The 19,044-nt window shown below is 39.2% G+C and overlaps 1 protein-coding gene across 1 annotated transcript in view; it reads left to right on the top strand.

The window, feature by feature from the left end:
• Positions 1–19,044, top strand: part of LOC150088284 (aminopeptidase N-like) — a 488,751-nt gene that overhangs the window by 340,500 nt on the left and 129,207 nt on the right. Inside the window, exon 13 of the mRNA XM_090369447.1 lies at positions 18,935–18,990. Within this exon, the coding sequence (XP_090225573.1) occupies positions 18,935–18,990 (56 nt within the window). The remainder of the gene's footprint in view (positions 1–18,934; positions 18,991–19,044) is intronic.

Genomic DNA, 19,044 nt, shown 5'->3' with positions numbered 1-19,044 from the left:
GGTTTTTCATCCTGCAAACAAGGTGCCGCATCTGCGACGCGGCGGCATCTGCATCGCAGACGCGGGGTGGGCGGCGGTGGAGTGTTTATGTTGTGTGGGGGTTGCCCTCCCCCACACAACATAAACACTCCAAAATAAACCCTTCCAATTACGACCCACAATGCAACGGCACACAATTAACGTTAAAAATATGCACAAAATTCACTATGACGTCACAACAGATACATTTAACCTACATCTAACCCGAAGCTAGCGGGGGAAGTCATTAGCTGAGAGGAATTGTTCAAGTCCACTGGACATCAACAACTCCGGTTCATGCCCCTAAAGATAAAAAAATAAATTGAAAATTAAATTCTGAAATTAGAACTAACGCCATCTACCAAGAGAAAAACAAGCCAATGCCAGAAAATATAAACCGATTTCCCCCCACTACCCTCTGAAGGGTGAACCTACCATACTGATGTTTCATCAGTATCACCTCCCATTACTAGCACCAGACAAATTTTTTTTTTTTGATTTGGTAGTTGTTGGCACATCGGCTTCTGTGGCCATATTGCACCTCCCAAGGATTTTTTGCAGTACTTTGATCCAAGCCCGAAGCGGGAATCGAACCCGCGACCTTTGGGTTGCCGGGCAGGTACTTTACCCACTCGGCTAGCCCGGTCGGCTCAGACAAATTAATAGCTCTATATAATAACTGTATGAGAGAAGATATATTCCCAAAAATCAGCATTAGGATTAATTCTCAAAATCCCCTACTGATCTCAAATCATGTAGACCAATAGCCCTACTCCCTGTACTAGGGAAAATATACGAAAGACTAATATATAATAGATTAACTCAATACTGCACGGAAGTAGGTTTACATTCCAACAATCAGTATGTTTTTAAGCAGGGCAATTCTATAGAGGATGCCATGCACCACCTGCTGACAACAGTTAAAAACTCAGAGGAGAAATATATGCTGGCAATCTCCATTGACTTTGCTGGGGCATTTGACTCACTCTGGTGGCCTAGTGTCCTTAGAAGACTCCGCCAGGTAAATGCCCCAGAAAACCTTTATAAGGTAATAAACAACTACCTTACAGACAGAGTGTCAGTGAATAAAGGCTGTCCGCAGGGTTCAGTTCTTGGCCCTTTCTTCTGGAAAATATTCTGGATTCCTGGCCTTGGATCTTGCCCCTGTGGAAAGCCTGGCCTTTGCAGATGACATGATTTTCCTTGTAAAAGGAAACACGAAGGTGGTTTTAGAGCAAAGATCAAATGCCGCCCTCTTGCAGCTGCAGGAATGGGCACAAACGCACATGCTCAAAATATCGCTGGGAAAAACCAAACAAATACAGTACTTCTAAAAGGCAATTTGGACATTAGAAGACGTCCACAAATCAAAATTAACACAACTACTATAAAAATGGTAACAGAACTAAAATATCTTGGAGTAGTCTTCGATTCAAAATTAATTTTTTATCGCCATTTGACCTACTTGGCAAAGAAAGTGAGAAATTATGCAGGTATGATTGCCAGGATCAGTCGAGCAGACTGGGAGCTCAAAAGAAAGACCTTGGCAATCATATACCGCGCAATGTTCCTACCTGTTATCACCTATGGTGGTGTGTGGTTCACCCACTTTACCTGGAAGTAGCCAAAAGAGACTTGTATTATAGACTTAAAAAGGGCAACTCACAGAATTTCTGGGGATAGCCTTGATAGAGCCAACATCTTCATTGCTGAAAAAAAAAAAAAAAAAAAAAAAAGAATAGCCACAAAGCTCCACGAGCTATGATAAACAAAGTGGGAGCAGGAAACCAGAGGTCTGGTTACCAAAATATTTCTGTCACGGGTGACAATGCCCAAAGCCACCTAAGTGGTATGCCCCTGGACGTTTTGCAACAGTTATGCTGACAGGTCATGGCTCCCTAAAAGCGAAACTAACTTCCTTAAGGCTGACTGATGACCCTAACTACACAGGTGGCGAGAATGAAGACTGGGCACACATTCTATATGAATGTATAATTTATGACATCACCAGAACACAGCTAATAGCACAGATTGGTTCCCTTCCCACTGTTTATCATAGAAGAGGAAAACTATAAAGCCTTTACAGCTTTCACACAGAAATTATTGGAAATGTGCAGAACTATCCAAAGAATAGCAATTCAACCCCCCAGCAATTAACCAATAATCAATAGTTAAAATTGCCCACGTCTCCCACCACGCCCAGACAATGACTTAAAAACTATCAGGATAGCAGTATTCTGCGCCCTGACAGAAATCTCACACGACAAAACCGGATTGACCTAGGTACCTCCAGGACTACCCTGCCATGTGTAGGAACCTGGGGCCCCACACCAAATAATTACTTATTTAGGGGAGGGAGTGTAGAGGCAGCCAGGGAAGCAGATCAGCTGAAAAATATCGATAAGCTAGTAGCAATGGGATGCAATATAGAATGAATGAGAATGAAAGACAGAATGAAGAGGCTGGGCACTGAGTGAAAGAGTGAATTAGGAATTATGGAAAAAAGGGAATAATTTTTTTTTTGGCCGGTGCAGCACTTTAAGAATACAGATAATTTTATTTTCAGGTCTCAACAACAGATGGAAACAGCAAGGAATTTTTTATCTTTCAGGGAAAAAAAAGGTTTTTCATCCTGCAAACAAGGTGCCGCAAACAAGGTGCTGCAAACAAGCCATAGGCTTTCTTGCACCATGCGGCCATTACTAATAATACTAATACTAATGTCAGTTTTGATGAAAGAAAGAGTGACCCAGCACGATGGAAAGAGAGAGTGAATGAGTGTTATGGTGAAAGGGAATGGAAGGAAACATCCCCATCCTTCTACCTGTTTTCCCCAATAAAAGAGCAAATGTAATTGGCTGAAGAATACAAAATTAATAATAACTTACACTACTTTATATATTCTAACAAACACTTAATAATAATACAAAAGCTATCACTGCATTCTACCCTGGCCTACAAAAAACTTGTGGCTTGGCGTGCACCACAACTGAATAATAACAGTAAGTTGAGGTGCCCAGAGAGTGCAGTGCAGAAAGCATGAGTCGAACAAATGAAATGAATGCCAGAAGGATGAATGAGTAACTGTGTGAGAAAAGAACACAAACCATAAATGTTACCGTTAAGTTTCAACCCTAGTTTCAATCATTTAAAAAAGATGAATGAGTGAGTGAAAAAAAAGAAAAAAATATATATATATATATAGTCTAACAGAAAAAAAAAATATATATATATTATAAAATATAAGAAAAAAGTATAAAAATAGAACGCAACATGCAGATTATGAATGAAGTAAATGTCTGTCTCTCCCACTCCCCACTGTCAGCGAACATATCCTACCCCCGGAGCAGGATAGGCAGTTTGACCATCCTACTGGACTCTACATAACACGCCATTTGGCGATCTGAACTGGGTACTCAAACCCAGTTCCCTTTAAAACCCCATCCCCAGGAATGAGGTGGTTTTCAGACATCTTAGTGGAGTCCAAGGCCGAGGCGAATAGTGGCTATTATCGTGCGAACGGTTGCCCAACACGATATTGGGCAGGTGGTACAATTCAGTGATATCCGAGTGTTTATATGCTTTAGTGACTTAGATGCGTATATCGCCATTTTAGGAATGCTGTAGCCCCCTGTTCTTTGTAATAGTAGATATCCATAGTTGCATTTATTTAGAATAATGTCTATGTAATGTCGTTCCCTTACAATGCAGCTGTAAGGGAACTTTATCCAGCTTGAAGATATTTCTGCCCACAGTAGTCATTGATATCTGTAGAGTTGAATCCTTACTGAGCACGCATGCAGGGCTCTCGGGATAACGTTTTGGTCGTCAGTCACCTCCCAAACCCATACATGAGCCACAAACTACTATTCTGAAGATTAGGAAATAAAATCGTGTGCTACTTGACAGCCGGGTCTGTAGAGTTTACATTCTGGTTACTGATTTTAGTTGTTCTTTTGTGTGGCATGACCAACAGGTAATGTGGGAATTATATTTGAATTAAATGAAGTACTTCATTCTGCATAGATCAATGTACTTTATTTCTCAAAAAGAATCGGATGTTTACAGTCCTTCATTGCCTTTTCAGGGAGTGTGGTTGCCAGAGGTTAAAAAAGAGGATAGCGAAGGTTAAAATACCGGAGAAGTACTGAGGATCGCGTACATTTGGCGCCTCCGTAGCCAGGTGGGAAGGAGCAGCAGTGCGTAGCACACGCTTCTTGATTAGCCCGGGGTTCGAGCCCGTCACCACCAAATAGGGAGGATGCGGAAAGGTCATTCAGGGAATGACCACCGCATATCCCGGAGCAATATGGCCTTAGTTGCTAATGCTCCTAAAAACCAAAAACAAAACAACACGTACATTTAAAAACGATCTTTGCCTTTTCCTTAGATATAATATAAAAGCATACACAAGTACACTTTTTTATCATCATACAATCAAACAGGACATAAGTGCCACCCTGATAGTATGAACAATTATTAAGCGATCACTCATTTTTTTTTTTTTTTTTAATACTGATCGTTAACGTTCATTTAGTCACGGTACAGTTCAGTTTACAGAGATGAACTGGCATTCACAGACATTAGAGAATATATATATATATGTACAATTTCAGGATACAATTTAAGCAGTTGTGACCTGCTCAGAATTACTTGCGCACGTCGTCTAGTCCATTGCCCAATTTTGGGGCTCTTGAGTCATTTGTATCAGGTATAATTATTCGTGAAAATTTAGTACGTGAAAACCAAAGATGTCAGGCTTGAGAAATTGTAATGTTGCTGAGTATTTATGTTCAAGAAAGTCAGATTTGGATAAAAAGTATTGCAGTATATCAAAACTACAAGTAACAGGAGTTTGTGAAACCACAGTTAAAAAACGTGTTGAAAGAAGGTAAGCAAAATGTGAAATATCGAAGTAAAAAAAGTTTCCTACTCCTATTGGAAAAAAAGAATAACCGTATTTAAAGAACAGGAATAGCCGATTTTACAAAATGCGCTATATTCTTCGCATAATCCACGATTCACACTCTAAAAACGTTTAAGCATTTCTCTTTCTTTAAATAAACTTGTCTGTAGTAAAGGAGGACAAGTTTGGACTGCAGCAAAGAACTTCAAATAACAATTAAAGAGACAGATCATACGTGGAAAAATGCCAATCTAGAAGGAAAATATTAATTAAGAAATTGGAAGCAGCATTCTTGCGGTAAGAATATTTACGAAGGATAAGAAATTCTACATCTGATGGAAAAGAAATAATTTATCTCGACGAAACATATTTGCATTTCACGCACACAGTAGGCAATCGGAGTGTTTCCCTATCCGATTGCCTACTGTGTGCGTGAAATGCAAATCGGACAGTGAAAGTAGGCAATCGGATAGTGAAACTCTCCGATTGCCTACTGTGTACGATTGCAACTTTGATTTCCACGCGCAAAGTTGCTGGCAATCGGAGAGTGAAAATGGTATGCTTGTAGCAATCGGGAAGGATTGTTTATTATTCACGCTGGTGAGGATAAAGGCTTTGTAAATGTTGCCTTACTCATTTTTAAATCTAAGCAGAAGAACTAGAAGAAACAGAAGAACTGGTGACTATCATGATGATATGAACTTTGAAAACTTTAGCAAATGGATCGAAAATAAACTACTGCCAAATATAGTCCCCAAATGTGTTATAGTAATGGACAATGTCAGCTACCATTCTGTACAATGTGATATAAAACCAAAATCGACTACAGTACTTTAAAAAGAGATATACAGCATTGGCTACAGAAAAATAGTGTAGTGTAGTGTAGTGTAGTGTTCACTGGTGATTTAAGGAAACCAGAGGTCCTCCAATTAGTTAAAGCTTCTCCGATACAACCCAAATACAAAATCGATGACATTTTGAAAATGCAAGGTAATACTGTATTTCGACTTCCTCTCTATCGCGCTGATTTAAATTCTGTCAAACTTGTAAGGGGAGAAATGAAACGGCAGGTTGCCGAAAATAACAGCGTTTTCACTCTGGATGACGTTAAAAGAAATTGGCCGAAAATTTTTCGGGCTCTCAGTATACTCCCGATAAATGGAACCACTATTAGGAAAATGGGAGTCGAAATGTTGAAGAAATCGACAGACTTGCATACAGCAGACGATTTATCTTCCAGTACTGAACATTGCAATTCAGATTCAATTGATGAGGATTTGCAATTCATCACTCACTTAATGATGTTATAAGTAAGTTGACCTTAAGTTTAAAATATTTTAGCATATTATCCAATAATGATTATTGCAAAATACTGTATACTTTAGCCTGTGTAATATTTAGTCTGTTGCAAAATTTTGAATAACCGATTTGTAAGTAATTTGTACAGTACTGTATAAATTGTATAAGCTCCCGAATCGTCCCTGTTGATTAATCTGACACTCCCTGTCAGAGAGTTTATTTTCAAGGTCTTTGATCCAGGGTAGCCGTCTACGTTGTTGACTTATACGTATTTACACTCACACACAGACATATCCATTTACAGTTACATACGTATATATTATTCTTTATTTATTTAGTTGTGCATAGGAAGCTGGTGGGATAATTTTATACATTCATTCATTTCAACATAATTAGTGATTCATCGCACTGGAGGAATGACATTTGAAAGATGTGTACATGTCTAAAACTGCCAGTGACGTCAAGAAATGCGGACGTGACGGAGAGCCCAACCAAGCTTAAACTTTCAGAAACATCTAAGGTCATTTATACAATTATTCATGAAGACCTTAGCTTCACGAGATAATCAAAATCTTTAATAATAAGGGAAGTGGAAACGCCACAACCCAAGGGGTAAGAAAGGAATCAATCGCCTCGATGCCTCTCCAAGAACATGCAGGAGAAAAATGGCCAAGAAACTGCCAAATTCATTGCTGTGAAACTATACGTACTATGATCCCCTGTCTAAATATTCTGATACTGACCACTATATTCCAACGAAAATCACCAGGAAACTCTCTCAAACGAATTCCACAGTCTCTGAACCCCCCCGGCGCCTCCGTAGACAGGTGGGAAGGAGCAGCAGTGCGCAACACACGCTTCTTGATTAGACCGGGGTTCCAGCCCATCACCACCAAATACGGAGGATGCGGAAAGGTCAGGGAATGACCACCGCATATCCCGGAGCAATATGGCCTTAGTTGCTAATGCTCCTCAAAACCAAATAACAACAATTAAACCCCCCCAATCACTACAAGTCACTGCTATTTGTCCATATAACGATGAATACCATAAAGCGACCAATTTAAAATATTAGAAAGTCACTATAATGATAGAAAAAGATGATTGCGCCAAATTCTCTTAGGGAACACTATTCCATAAGCTCAACCCCATCTCATCCAAATCATCCTACTTTCCCAACCCAACTCACTTTTCAACCCCAAAATCATCCTAATGTTCTAAACTCCTCTGTGCCTACAATACCTAATCAAGCCCCAATGTAAATGCTATGACATTCAGAAAAAATTAAACCTCAGTCAAAGCCAATTATGGCACATCAAACACTTCTAGCCTGGAGGCCATTGAAACTGCCGACTACAATGAACACCGGGATTTATTTGTCTCCTCAATAATGCCCCAGACTACGTCGCAAGGCATTGTCACTGTACTGAAGAAAGTATAACGTAGTGTTTCAAAAAGTACAGAATACACCTCTTTCCATATTCAATGCCCACACGATGTTTATGAAACGTTGCCAAAACCTTCTGTATGGTCAAAAGGCACTGTTAAGTCCGTTCTCGTGTCCGTTTATCGAAACGGAAAAATCCTGCTACTACAGGATGAAACAAAGATCAACAGATCCTCCCTGCAAAGAGGTGATTGAGCTCATTTTTTCCAGAAATGCAACATAATGCTACTTTGAACCAACGAACAGAAGTATGTCAAACAACAAGATCGAATAACCAAATCCATCCTGTCAAATACAAAAGAACGACAATTTGGGTGATACCTGAAATATGGGAAGAAATCAGTGTAATGTTCCAAAATGCTACTGAAGAAAGCATAACGTAGTGTTTCAAAAAGTACAGAATACACCTCTTTCCATATTCAATGCCCACACGATGTTTATGAAAAGTTTCCAAAACCTTCTGTATGGTCAAAAGGCCCTGATAAGTCCGTTCTATAAAAGAGCGCTTTTATCGAAACGAAAAGCAATAAATTTGATTCTCTAGAAACGACTCTTCTCTCTGGACAAATCGAAATCCTTGCATTTTGCTAAAACCAGTATGAAGAGGCAGTCGATATTACAAAAAGTGGCTGGTTTCCAAGCAGCTTAGACAAACAGCTTAGCATCAAGATCAGAGAGGAGAGGAGAGAAGAGGAGATGGGGTAGCAATCTTCTTTAAAGCCAAAATATTCTCCCTTGAAATTGACAGGATTCCACAATCACCGAACTTTGATGCGTTAACAGTGACACTAAACGGCAAAACAAAACGTGTAGATTTTTTTACTATCTACAATCTCCTAATTCCTGATACCAATATAATTGAAGATTGTATTAGTTGGATCATTAAAGAGCTTCATCTGAATGCATCGGATTGTGTATGGGAATTTCAACCTTTCTCCCCAGTGCGGCAAACTCACTAGCACACTCAAATTATTGGGAATGGCCTTCCTAAATCATGACGCCACTAGAGGACCTCATTGCCTTGATCTCTTGTTCTCATCAGAACAATTCTCCATTGCCACCTCCTCATTACTTAGTTTCCAGTGAGACCATCAAACAATTACTTCTAAAATTCTAATTCTAATCCCGGTTCCTAATTTCTACCAAATAAATCAAGTAACACGCAGGACAGTTATCGGCTCCTAGTCCTTAGACTAACAGAAATGCACATACACTGGTGTTCAAAGAAAGGCATCACCCCCTAAAATTGTAATCGTTCTCCGAATAACGTAAGTATATGGCAATATTTCTTACAGATTGCATCAGATAAGATTGACACGCGTAGGTGATGACGTAATATTGCATCAGCTGTTACTTTCAGCTATATAAGGGTTGACTGCAAGGGTTGCAGCCATTCCTTGCTTGTGTCAGGATGGCAAGTTACGTGCAGTTGACGCCACGAAGGAAGAGCGCTATTGTTGCTTTACGTGAGGAAGGATGTTCTTCCCGTTATATTTCTTATAGAGTGTTTTGTAATCAGTCGACAGTGAGTAGGTTTCTTTCCAAAATCAAGAATACTAGTTCTGCTGATAGAAAAAAAGGAAACGGACGCAAACGAGTCTCTGTGCCAAAACAGGACCGCGTTTTGAAGCGCTTATGCCTTAAAAACTGTAAAGGTTCTTCGTCTGGGCTGAAAAGAGAATGGGAAGAACGTACAGGAGTAGTAGCAAGTGCAGTAACAGTTAGAAGACGCTCTTCAAAAATGGACTTGTAGCCCGTCGTCCTTAGAAGAAGTCCCTCCTCACACAAAAAATGAAGAAAGGCTCGATTAATTTGGTGTAAAGAGCATGTCAAATGGACCCCCGAGCAGTGGAAGCCAGTTATTTTCCTGGATGAGAAGAAATTCAACCTGCATGGCTCTTATGGGAAACAAACGATTCGTTGTAGACGTGGCGAATAATACTATCCAGACTGTATGGTGTCTACAGTGAAATTCCCTACCAGCCAAATGATATGGGGGTGCATTTCGTATCGCGGAGTAGGTCACCTGCCGTTTATAAAAGGTTCCATAAATGCCAATGGATACCTGGCTATATTGGAAGGCAAATTGCTGCCAACCATTAGAGTCCATTTCAAATTGCCAAGTAACTGCATCTTTCAGGACGACTCTTCTCCTTGTCATCGGGCGAAAAGTGTAAGTAGGCACTTCTGTACTTACTTTAGCTTCATTTCCGCATTAGAGGTTCGACAGTAATGTGTTTACATTTGTTACAGGCGAAAAAATAGTTGGAAGAACGGTCGGTCCATTACAACTCTTAGCTGGCCAGGAAACAGCCCGGCCAGACTTGAATCCTATAGAGAACTTTTAGCATCGTGTGGAATCTGCAGTTGCCAGAAAGAAACCAATCACCCTTCGTGATTCATGTTTGGAGCCACGAACTACCAGTTGATTATCTTCAGAAATTGATCTTGTCAATGCCTCGATGGTGTGCTGCTGTTATCAGGGCCAGAGGCGGTTCAACTAAATATTAGTTTGCACCTGGTGAATTTTTCATTTTGTTTTACATTTAAAATGATAAACTGAAGCAAATTGTGAGGACCTCTGATAACATTTCAGCCATAGTTGTCGTCTTTACCAAAACTGTAGTATAAAGGTTGCAAATGCTCATTTTGGAATATTTTGAGAGCGCCTGTCAAATATTACTTAGCTTTGCTTTAACTATTAATAAATATCTTTTGTTTATTGTAACATACCATAGCCAAAAAGGGTTAGAAATGTGATATTTCTAGGTGATGCACTTTCTTTGAACATCAGTGTATGTTGAAACTATCTTTCCATGGTAGGGCCTAGGGAAATGCTCCCTTTATGTTGCAATAAACTTCATAACAAGGTGGCTTAACCTCATTACCTCCTATTCTGCTACAAAAACAATCACCATAACCAGCAGATCCAAAGCATAGTGAACACGCTATCAACAGCATTTCACTAAGAAAGAAAGGGAAGGGGGAGAATCATTCTACATACAAGATAGAATGGTCATTTCAAAAGCACGTGCTATTTTTAATAAGAAAAGATTGGTTGCAGTCTTTTGCTACAACTAATGTTATTTTGTCTGACTGAGACGAATGCTGAATTAGCCATAACCTACGCTTTAGCATTATTTTAATATCAAGGGCGACAATAAAATTCCCATTAACTGAAAGAGTTCTACACCTGAAATTTGGCCAAAAACATTATCCAGGTGTAACCCCTGGATTTCAGGAACCCCTGCAGTATAACAGCAGGGGTTCCTGAAAATGGTGAGCTCTCAGGATTACTGTTTACTGCTATGCTGATGCCATTCCTTAAACGAAAGCCAAACTTCATAAGCTATGGATATCGAGCTGTTGACCATCATTCGGGCACACGGTAATCCCCAAATTATAACCCAGCTAATTAACCACGAGCTCTGCTAGCTATCAGAATACACTGCCCTTATGGAATGATAATAAATCCTACTAAATCCACTACAGCAGTCTTTTCCCCCGAGACATGCCAAGCTGAGATCCATCCATCTCCAAATACCATCTCGTTCTCCGTAGCCGAACATAACTGATTTAGGAGTTGTTTTTGACATGCAGCTCACTTTGAATCTTGATCTCATCGCAGCAATAATGCAGAAGTGGAAACAGAATGTAAAACAGCATTTGTGACATGTTGATGCCTTTCCATAAGAAAGAACTAATAAACACCATTATTTACTCTTTACGGGGTGGAGCTGTGGGGATCTCTCGCCCCCTCCTACTCTGAAGCGACTGTTTGTACAGGAAATCTGGCTCTGAGATGTACTGCATACAAGCACCGGGTCCAAGGTAGTTGTAGACCACCGATCTGGCAACTGTAATCAGCATTCACAGGTTGCCAACGAGAATAAGAGACATCACGCTACTGTTAAACTTCTTTCGTGCTGTGATGTACTATTGCTATGTTTTCTTCTCCGCAGTCTTTGTAAAGATAGAAACATACAGTAAAGGATTATAATCATCATAATAATAATAATTTAGAGCAAAACTTGTGAGGTCTAGAAGATGTCAAATTGAAGTTTTCGACAAATCTTATCTGTTTAGTCACTGATTCCCTTTTAAGAATCGTGGAAACTCTGAAAATGATATGTGGCAAAATGTCCCTGTGTCACAAAAATTTCTCCGTGTTAGAAAAAACGAAGAATCAAAAGTAACGGAATTATAAACTATCTGACAGTATTTCAAAGTGGGATATTCCAGAGAAATTGAATGATACATAGGATATGTATCATTCAATTATTTTTTTTTTTTTTCAATTTCGCTATCATAATACAGTCATGTATTTGGCGGGTTTTGAGGAGTACCTGATTCTTCTACTGAAACATCATTTGCGCCTCATGATGTATTTTATTCAAAAGTAACTGAACGTCTTTCACAATGATAAACCATCATGCACATTTTAATGTTATGGTTCGGAAGACATTTAGCACAAAATAATAACATTAATTACATTTCAGACCTGTTCGACAGTCAAGATTACACCTTTTATATATTTCTGTGAATATTTCATATGAATAATTTCAATGAGAGAAATTCATCTGCTTGAAAATCCATAACAAAATTCGATTTATTAAAAATCAGCAGGAGTTATCGCACAATAAGAATGGTGATTTTTCGATTAATTAATCTCTCAGCTTCTCTGAATAATTGAAGTCCTTTATATATCACCTCAAATTACTGAGAGCAGAATATAAAATAATTTGCTGTTTGCTCTCTAAAACATTTTGGAAAGATACATCATTAACAGATGCACATTGCTTAATTTTCAGCAGTGCATCAACGGGCATTGGTGTCAACTAGTTTTATTCTTTTCTCTCAATGAATTCAATTTCTTTTCAACGTGAACTCTGTCTGCATGCCATTGCGTTTAGACTCTGGCAAGGTATTTGAACTCTGGCGCCTTAACTACTCTTAACCACTCAGCCAGGGTGGCTGAGTTGGTTAAGGCGCCAGAACCTGTCAAGCCAGAGTTCAAATACTCTGTCTGCATGACTCATACCAATGAGAGTCTCCGTAAAGAACTTTTCTGATTCGAAAAATACATCGCACAGAATATTTCTCTTTCAAGTACAAGCTAAACAGAAAGACTTCCTTGCTTTGAGCCAGACATATGTTGTCCTCATGGGTAACACAGTCGGTATAAGCTTCGTCCTCCCCGCCAGTCTTTTCCACCGGGTGGAAAAGATTTGAGTTCGAATCCTGTCAATGATGCGAAGAATTTTTATGGGCCTTTTCACAACGTGTCTGAGTTACTTGGTCTCAGGCAAGTGAATAGGATGGTTTCTTCTCCTTGGGGTTTTCGTGCAGCAAATCGACCACAGAGCACATGGAATTAACGACATGTTATTTACACTGGTGTGCAAAATCTAAGGACCAGTCAGGTTTTCACCTGTAGCTTCTCATAAGAGTGGCCTGGATATGGGAAAAGCATACAAATGGAACCTCGCGAGGTACAGAAATGATGAAGGAAACAACACGGACACAACAATGGAAACAAAACGGTACAGAGGGACTTTATTCAAAAATGGCAACATAGCACTAGCTGCCATGATACAGATACATCACTGCCAAAGATGGAACAAAGGGAAGAGGTGGTCCTCAGTAGAAAATATGGCCACCCCTAATGTTGATGCAGGCTTTGCACTTCCTGTCCATACTTAGAACAATGTTGTTGATACGTTCTTGCGGTAACATCGTCCATTCCTCTGTCAGCGCCATCTTCAGCTGGTGAACATTTTCTGGTGGGTGTGGACGTGCTGCTAGGCGTCTTCCCAGAGCGTCCCATATGTGTTCGATGGATTTAGATCGGCGGAGCGGCAGGCCAATCCATACGAACAATGTCCTCACTTTCCAAAAGCATATCACAGCTGCAGTACGATGGGGTGTGGCGTTATCATCGATAAACACGAACTCGGGGCCAATGACACCTCGCAACAGATGCACATGGGGAAGGATTACCTCAGTACAGTAGCGTGCACCGGTTACAGTACCGCCTTCCAGTATCTAGAGTTCTGTATGTCCATCCAAGATAACGCCTCCCCATACGAGAACACCTCGACCGCCATATCGATCCCTTTCAGTGATGTTTGTGGGGGTGATACCGTGTGCCAACCTCTCGCCAGATTAGCTGACGCCCAAAATCGCTGCTGAGACGAAATCTACTCTCATCAGTAAAGAGTACCTTAAGTAAAGATTTTATGGTTGTGGCCTTAAGAAATAGTGTTGGTCCATAAATTTTGCACACCAGTGTACGGCTCAATATGGCTTAAGTTGTTAATGCTCCTAAACTCCACAACATCGACATCCATGTGTTATATGGATAACTATGTATAAAATTACTGTAAGTACCTTTCAGGAAAAAAAAAATATATATATATATAAATAAAAACATGCCCTACTACATCTAGCATTCAAAAAACAGATAACGTGTCATCATTCATTCATGGAAGATTAGTTGTATGGTACCGTAATGGACTAGGCACTGTGACCTGGTTCCGTTTCTATTCAAGATAGAAAAGATCTTAAACAGCCCTTTTCTTGTTTTTTTTTTTTTTTTTCAATAAATGTCCAAATCACTGTGTATACACGTTGTCTTAAGTGGCTTGTGGTCACTATCTTCCTTGTTCGCAAGATTTTTAATAATCAGGTGAATTGTTAAAAAGAATGGGATTCGTGTCAATACCTCATTCAATTTTTCACTGTGTTGGTGCATGTTTCATTCGTCTGGGGAAATACACGAACTCTCCGACTTAGGGAAATTCGAGTTTACGTGTTTTGCCAGCCGGTGCAAACATAAAAAAAATCTTGGAAAAATATTTTGCATCCCATAGGAATAAATGGAGGTATCGTGAAATGTGAACCCAAAATCATAATGTGAATATCGTAATTTTTTTTTGTTTTTTTTTGTAATTCGTTCCACGTCCTTGGAAGTTAAAAATTTCTTTATATTACTAAGCTATTTATCTCTCTAAAAGTTCATATTTATAATGGAGATTGCACTACCCTTTCATCGTTATCATATGTTCCCGTTATAAGAATCAATTTTGAACGCCTTTGTGGTATTTTTCTAAAGCACGTTTCTGGAGGTCACGACCATAAAACCAATTTGTACTTTCCGGTTTATTGGGCTTTTCTGTTAGTGCATCTAATTATAAACGGGTTGTAAACTCGATCTTATTGCATTTGCGATAATATCGATAACTGCAATTGTGTGGGTTTTTACGGTATTATGGTGAAATGTGTTCCCCTTCACTGAAATCTTCAATCATAGAAAAAACAAATCTTCATTCTTATTTACGTATTACAATGCTAAAGGTAGTGCCACTTGCACTTAGAAATGAAAATGATTAAGAAGTACGAAGCAGGACAAAGTTTGTCATCTATTTTGTACGGGAATTAGGTCTCGATGCTTCAACAGTGAATACTATTTTAAAAGAGACTGCACGTATAAAGGAACATGTCAAAGGATCAACGCACTTAAGATCAACAGTGATCACAAAACAGCGTTCAGGTGCCATATCGAAGATGGAATAGCTGTTAATAATATGGATGGAAAATCAGATTCAGAAGCGAGTGCCCTGAGTCTAATGACCATTCAAGAAAAAGCAACAAGTATTGATAAAGATATTAAGGATAAGTACGGCGAACCCAGCCCGAGTTCTTGGCAAGTAATGGCGGTTTAATAGGTCAAGCATCGTGTTATTTTCCACACGTTAAAATGTGCGGTGCAGTCGCCAGTGCCGATTCTGGAGATGCAGAGAAATTTTGTGATGTTTTGGAAAAAATTATTGATGAAGGCGGCTATTCAATGCAGCAAATTTTTAGCGTTGACGAGATTGCTCTGTATTGGAAAAAAATGCCGTATCGAATATACATGTCGAAAGAGGAAAATACAATGCCAGGTTTCAAGGAGTCAAAAGATAAGGCTCTTGCTTGGGGCTAATGCACCGGGAGATTACAGATTAAAACCATTGCTTGGGTACCATTCTGGAAATCCTCGTGCATTTAAGGGCATCAATAAAGCCACCCTACCGGTGCATTACGTAGCCGAGTACGTAGCCGACCCGCTGTACGTAGCCGAGTGGGCAGGAGCGGGAGTGCAGTAGCACACGCTCTTTGAGTAGACCGGGGTTCAAGCCCCTGACTGCTGAATACGGTCGATCTGCCAACCCGCACTGGACCAGCATGGCAGATTATGGTCCATTTCCCTCAGCATGAATTGTTGAGGAGGCTTCCATCCTGCAGTGGGTTGATAATGGCTGCACTTTACTTTTACTTTACTTTTACCGGTGCATTTCCGATCGAACCAAAGAGCATGGATAACAACATCTCTCTTTGAGGATTGGTTTAAATGCTGCTTCATTCCCGAGGTTGAAAAATATTGTAAAGACAACGACGTTCCTTTCAAGATTTTGCTTCTTTTAGATAATGCTCCTGGACATCCTACCCATCTAGATGATTTCAATTCGAATGTGAGAGTCATATCTCTACCGCCAAACACGACTTCACTGATTCAACCTATGGATCAGGATGTTATTTCGAATTTAAAAGCATCTATTTACGCACAACATTTGCTCAGGCATTGTCTCTAGTAGATGATGAGAAAAATTTACGTTAAGCGACTTTTGGAAATCTTACAGTTTTTTCTACGCCATCTTAAACATTAATAAGGCCTGGGCGGAAATTACTAAAAGTTGTTTAAATGGCGCATGGAAGAAAATATGCCCACGGACGTAAAAGGCTTCGAAGGATTTGAAAAATACGAATCATATGAAGAGGTTACAGATAAGATTGTAAAGGTTGCAGAGCTACTTCAGTTGGAGGTTGATGTCAAAGACGTGGAGGAGGAATTATCTAACGAAGAACTTATTTACTTGCAGGCAACGATAGTGAAAGAAGAAAATGCTGACGAAGCTCAAGATGAACCAAATGAGCAGCCGAAACGCTTCATCGCCAGAGAGATGGAAATGGCATTTCGTGAAATTGAATCGGCAATGGCGAGATTCGAGAAGATGGATCCTGACAGCGAACGATTCTTAAAAGTTAACAGAGGGGTGAATGATATGTTTGCTTGCTACAAAGAAATCTACGATGAAAAGAAAAAAAACACCGTCAAGTCATCCATTAACATGTTCTTTCGTAAGGTTGAGCGGCTGACCCCATCTAAATCTCCACAGCCCTCAAATTTCGCAGCGGCGTACTTATCAGCTGAAGACGTCGATTCTGGAACGATGCTCGAGAGGTAAAACTTAATACGTTATGCCTGTCTCCTCTCTGTTTTTATAATTTTGAATTCTTTTTAAATTGCACGCTTTTGTAATTTTTCCTGCACATGAGATAAAAAATTGAATAAATACAATAAATCAGGGGTGGCCAACAAGTCTGATCGCGATCTACTGGTTGATCGCGGCTTTAACTTCGGTCGATCACGACGATTTTTTAAATATATAAAAAATATCGATTTGTCAAAATCTAAATATTGTTATTATTCGCTCCACTGCATACGCGAATTACAAATCAGTTGAACTATGTAACTACTCTTTTCGCCGCGCAGCCGCTAGGCTTGTCTAATGAAAATTCACGCAGTTGTACGGTGGAGAGCAGTGTATGTGTCGAATTCTTATTTAGGTTACTTAATATTAATAACTGGACAGTACTTATGCGTTAATTTAATAACCTTTGATTTAAAATGAATACTACGAAAAAGAGCAAAACGTATAATTTTCATGAAGAGTGACAACTGGAATACTTTTTTTGTAATGATAAAAGAAAAATGCTGTTGTTTGAATTGCAATGCTTCCGTGGCAAAAGAAATGAAGTGCCTTTCTAAATTTCCCAAAAGAAATTTAGAAAGGCACTTCAACGCACTTATTAGTAGTATTTTTGCATATAAATATCAATTTTAGCCAATGGCTAAGGATCTTAAAGCAAAAGAAATTCGATCATTTTGCAAATATGCAAGATCATTTTCAAAAATATCCTGTTTTTGAATTTAATAGTGAGAAATATGTTTCTGAAATTGAAAATGTTGTGGCCGATTTTTAAACCAGATTCAGTGATTATGAAACAATTGAAGACATTATCAATATATTTCTTATCCATTTAATGTCGATTTAGATGCGAAACAAATTGCAGAAAAAATTGCTGAGAGGATCACATGGAGAAAATATTACTTGAAAATGAAATTCATTTTGCAAAACGATTTCTTCCTAAAAGCCACATCAACAGAAGAAGACTTATGGAAATATGTTTGCCGATAAAAGTACCCAAATGTAAAAAAAATGCAGTGAACTTTTAAATGCTGTTTTAGCCTCCGTAGCCGAGTGATCAGGAGCGGGAGTTCAGTAGCATACGCTCTTGGCACCGGGGTTCAAGCCCCTGACTGCTAAATACGGTCCATCTGCCAACCCGCACTGGACCAGCGTGGCAGATTATGGTCTATTTCCCTCAGAATGAATTGTTGAGGAGGATTCCATCCTGCAGTGGGTTGATAATGGCTACAATTTTTTATCTATGTAAATCGGCCTTTTGAAACAAATAAAGACGAGGAATCGCTGTTCTCTTACGGACTTGCATACAGAAGGAAGGTTTTTAAGGTTGGCCTTATCACAGTATATCCCGATTTTGAAAGCTTGGCAGATGACATGAAGACACAAGCTTCGCATGAATTAAAATTTTAAATACTTGCGAATTTAAAATAAGAATTAGATGGTAGATCGCGGCACATTTTGAAGAAAAAAAGTAGATCACATCAGAAATTAAGTTGGACACCCCTGCAATAAATAATTATATTTACATGTTCGTCGAATATTTCTCTTTTGATTCAATCAATTCAGCGAGCACAGTTGCGAGTACTGCACAAGTGTGGGGAAATTCCGACTTACGTAGCGTTCCGCGGTACGCAACTTGCGTAAGTACGGAGTACCTGTAGTATGATTTTCAATCAGGGAAGTGCTGCCATCTGTTGGTTACAATGTGAATTAGTTGGGGGAGATTTCACCAAATCATTAGGTCTTCTGAGAGAAATGAATTACAGTACACTGAATTGAATGTCTGGATAGTTCTTCATCCTAATAAGCTCATGCCATGTAAATACGGAGTATTAAACAATACTTTCCTTCAGTGAAAATTTGTTCTTTTCCTTTAACTAATGAAAGCCTAAGTCCAAAATAATATGATCCACATAATAAAACAAACTTTTCATTATTGTTAAATTTTTGCAGAAATTCCATGTGATTAACAGAGCTCAAATTCTTGATGATGCAATGGACTTAGCCAGGTAAGCTCATAAAGAACACATTTATTCAAAATAAAATTTGAGAAAATGAAACAG

Source organism: Mastigoproctus giganteus, chromosome 3 (genome assembly GCF_048544385.1).
Source record: "Mastigoproctus giganteus isolate SK-2022 chromosome 3, ASM4854438v1, whole genome shotgun sequence".
In the NCBI taxonomy this organism is placed as follows: domain Eukaryota; kingdom Metazoa; phylum Arthropoda; class Arachnida; order Uropygi; family Thelyphonidae; genus Mastigoproctus; species Mastigoproctus giganteus.
The sequence above is the reverse complement of the archived record's forward strand: the minus strand, read 5'-3'. Positions and strand labels throughout refer to the sequence as shown.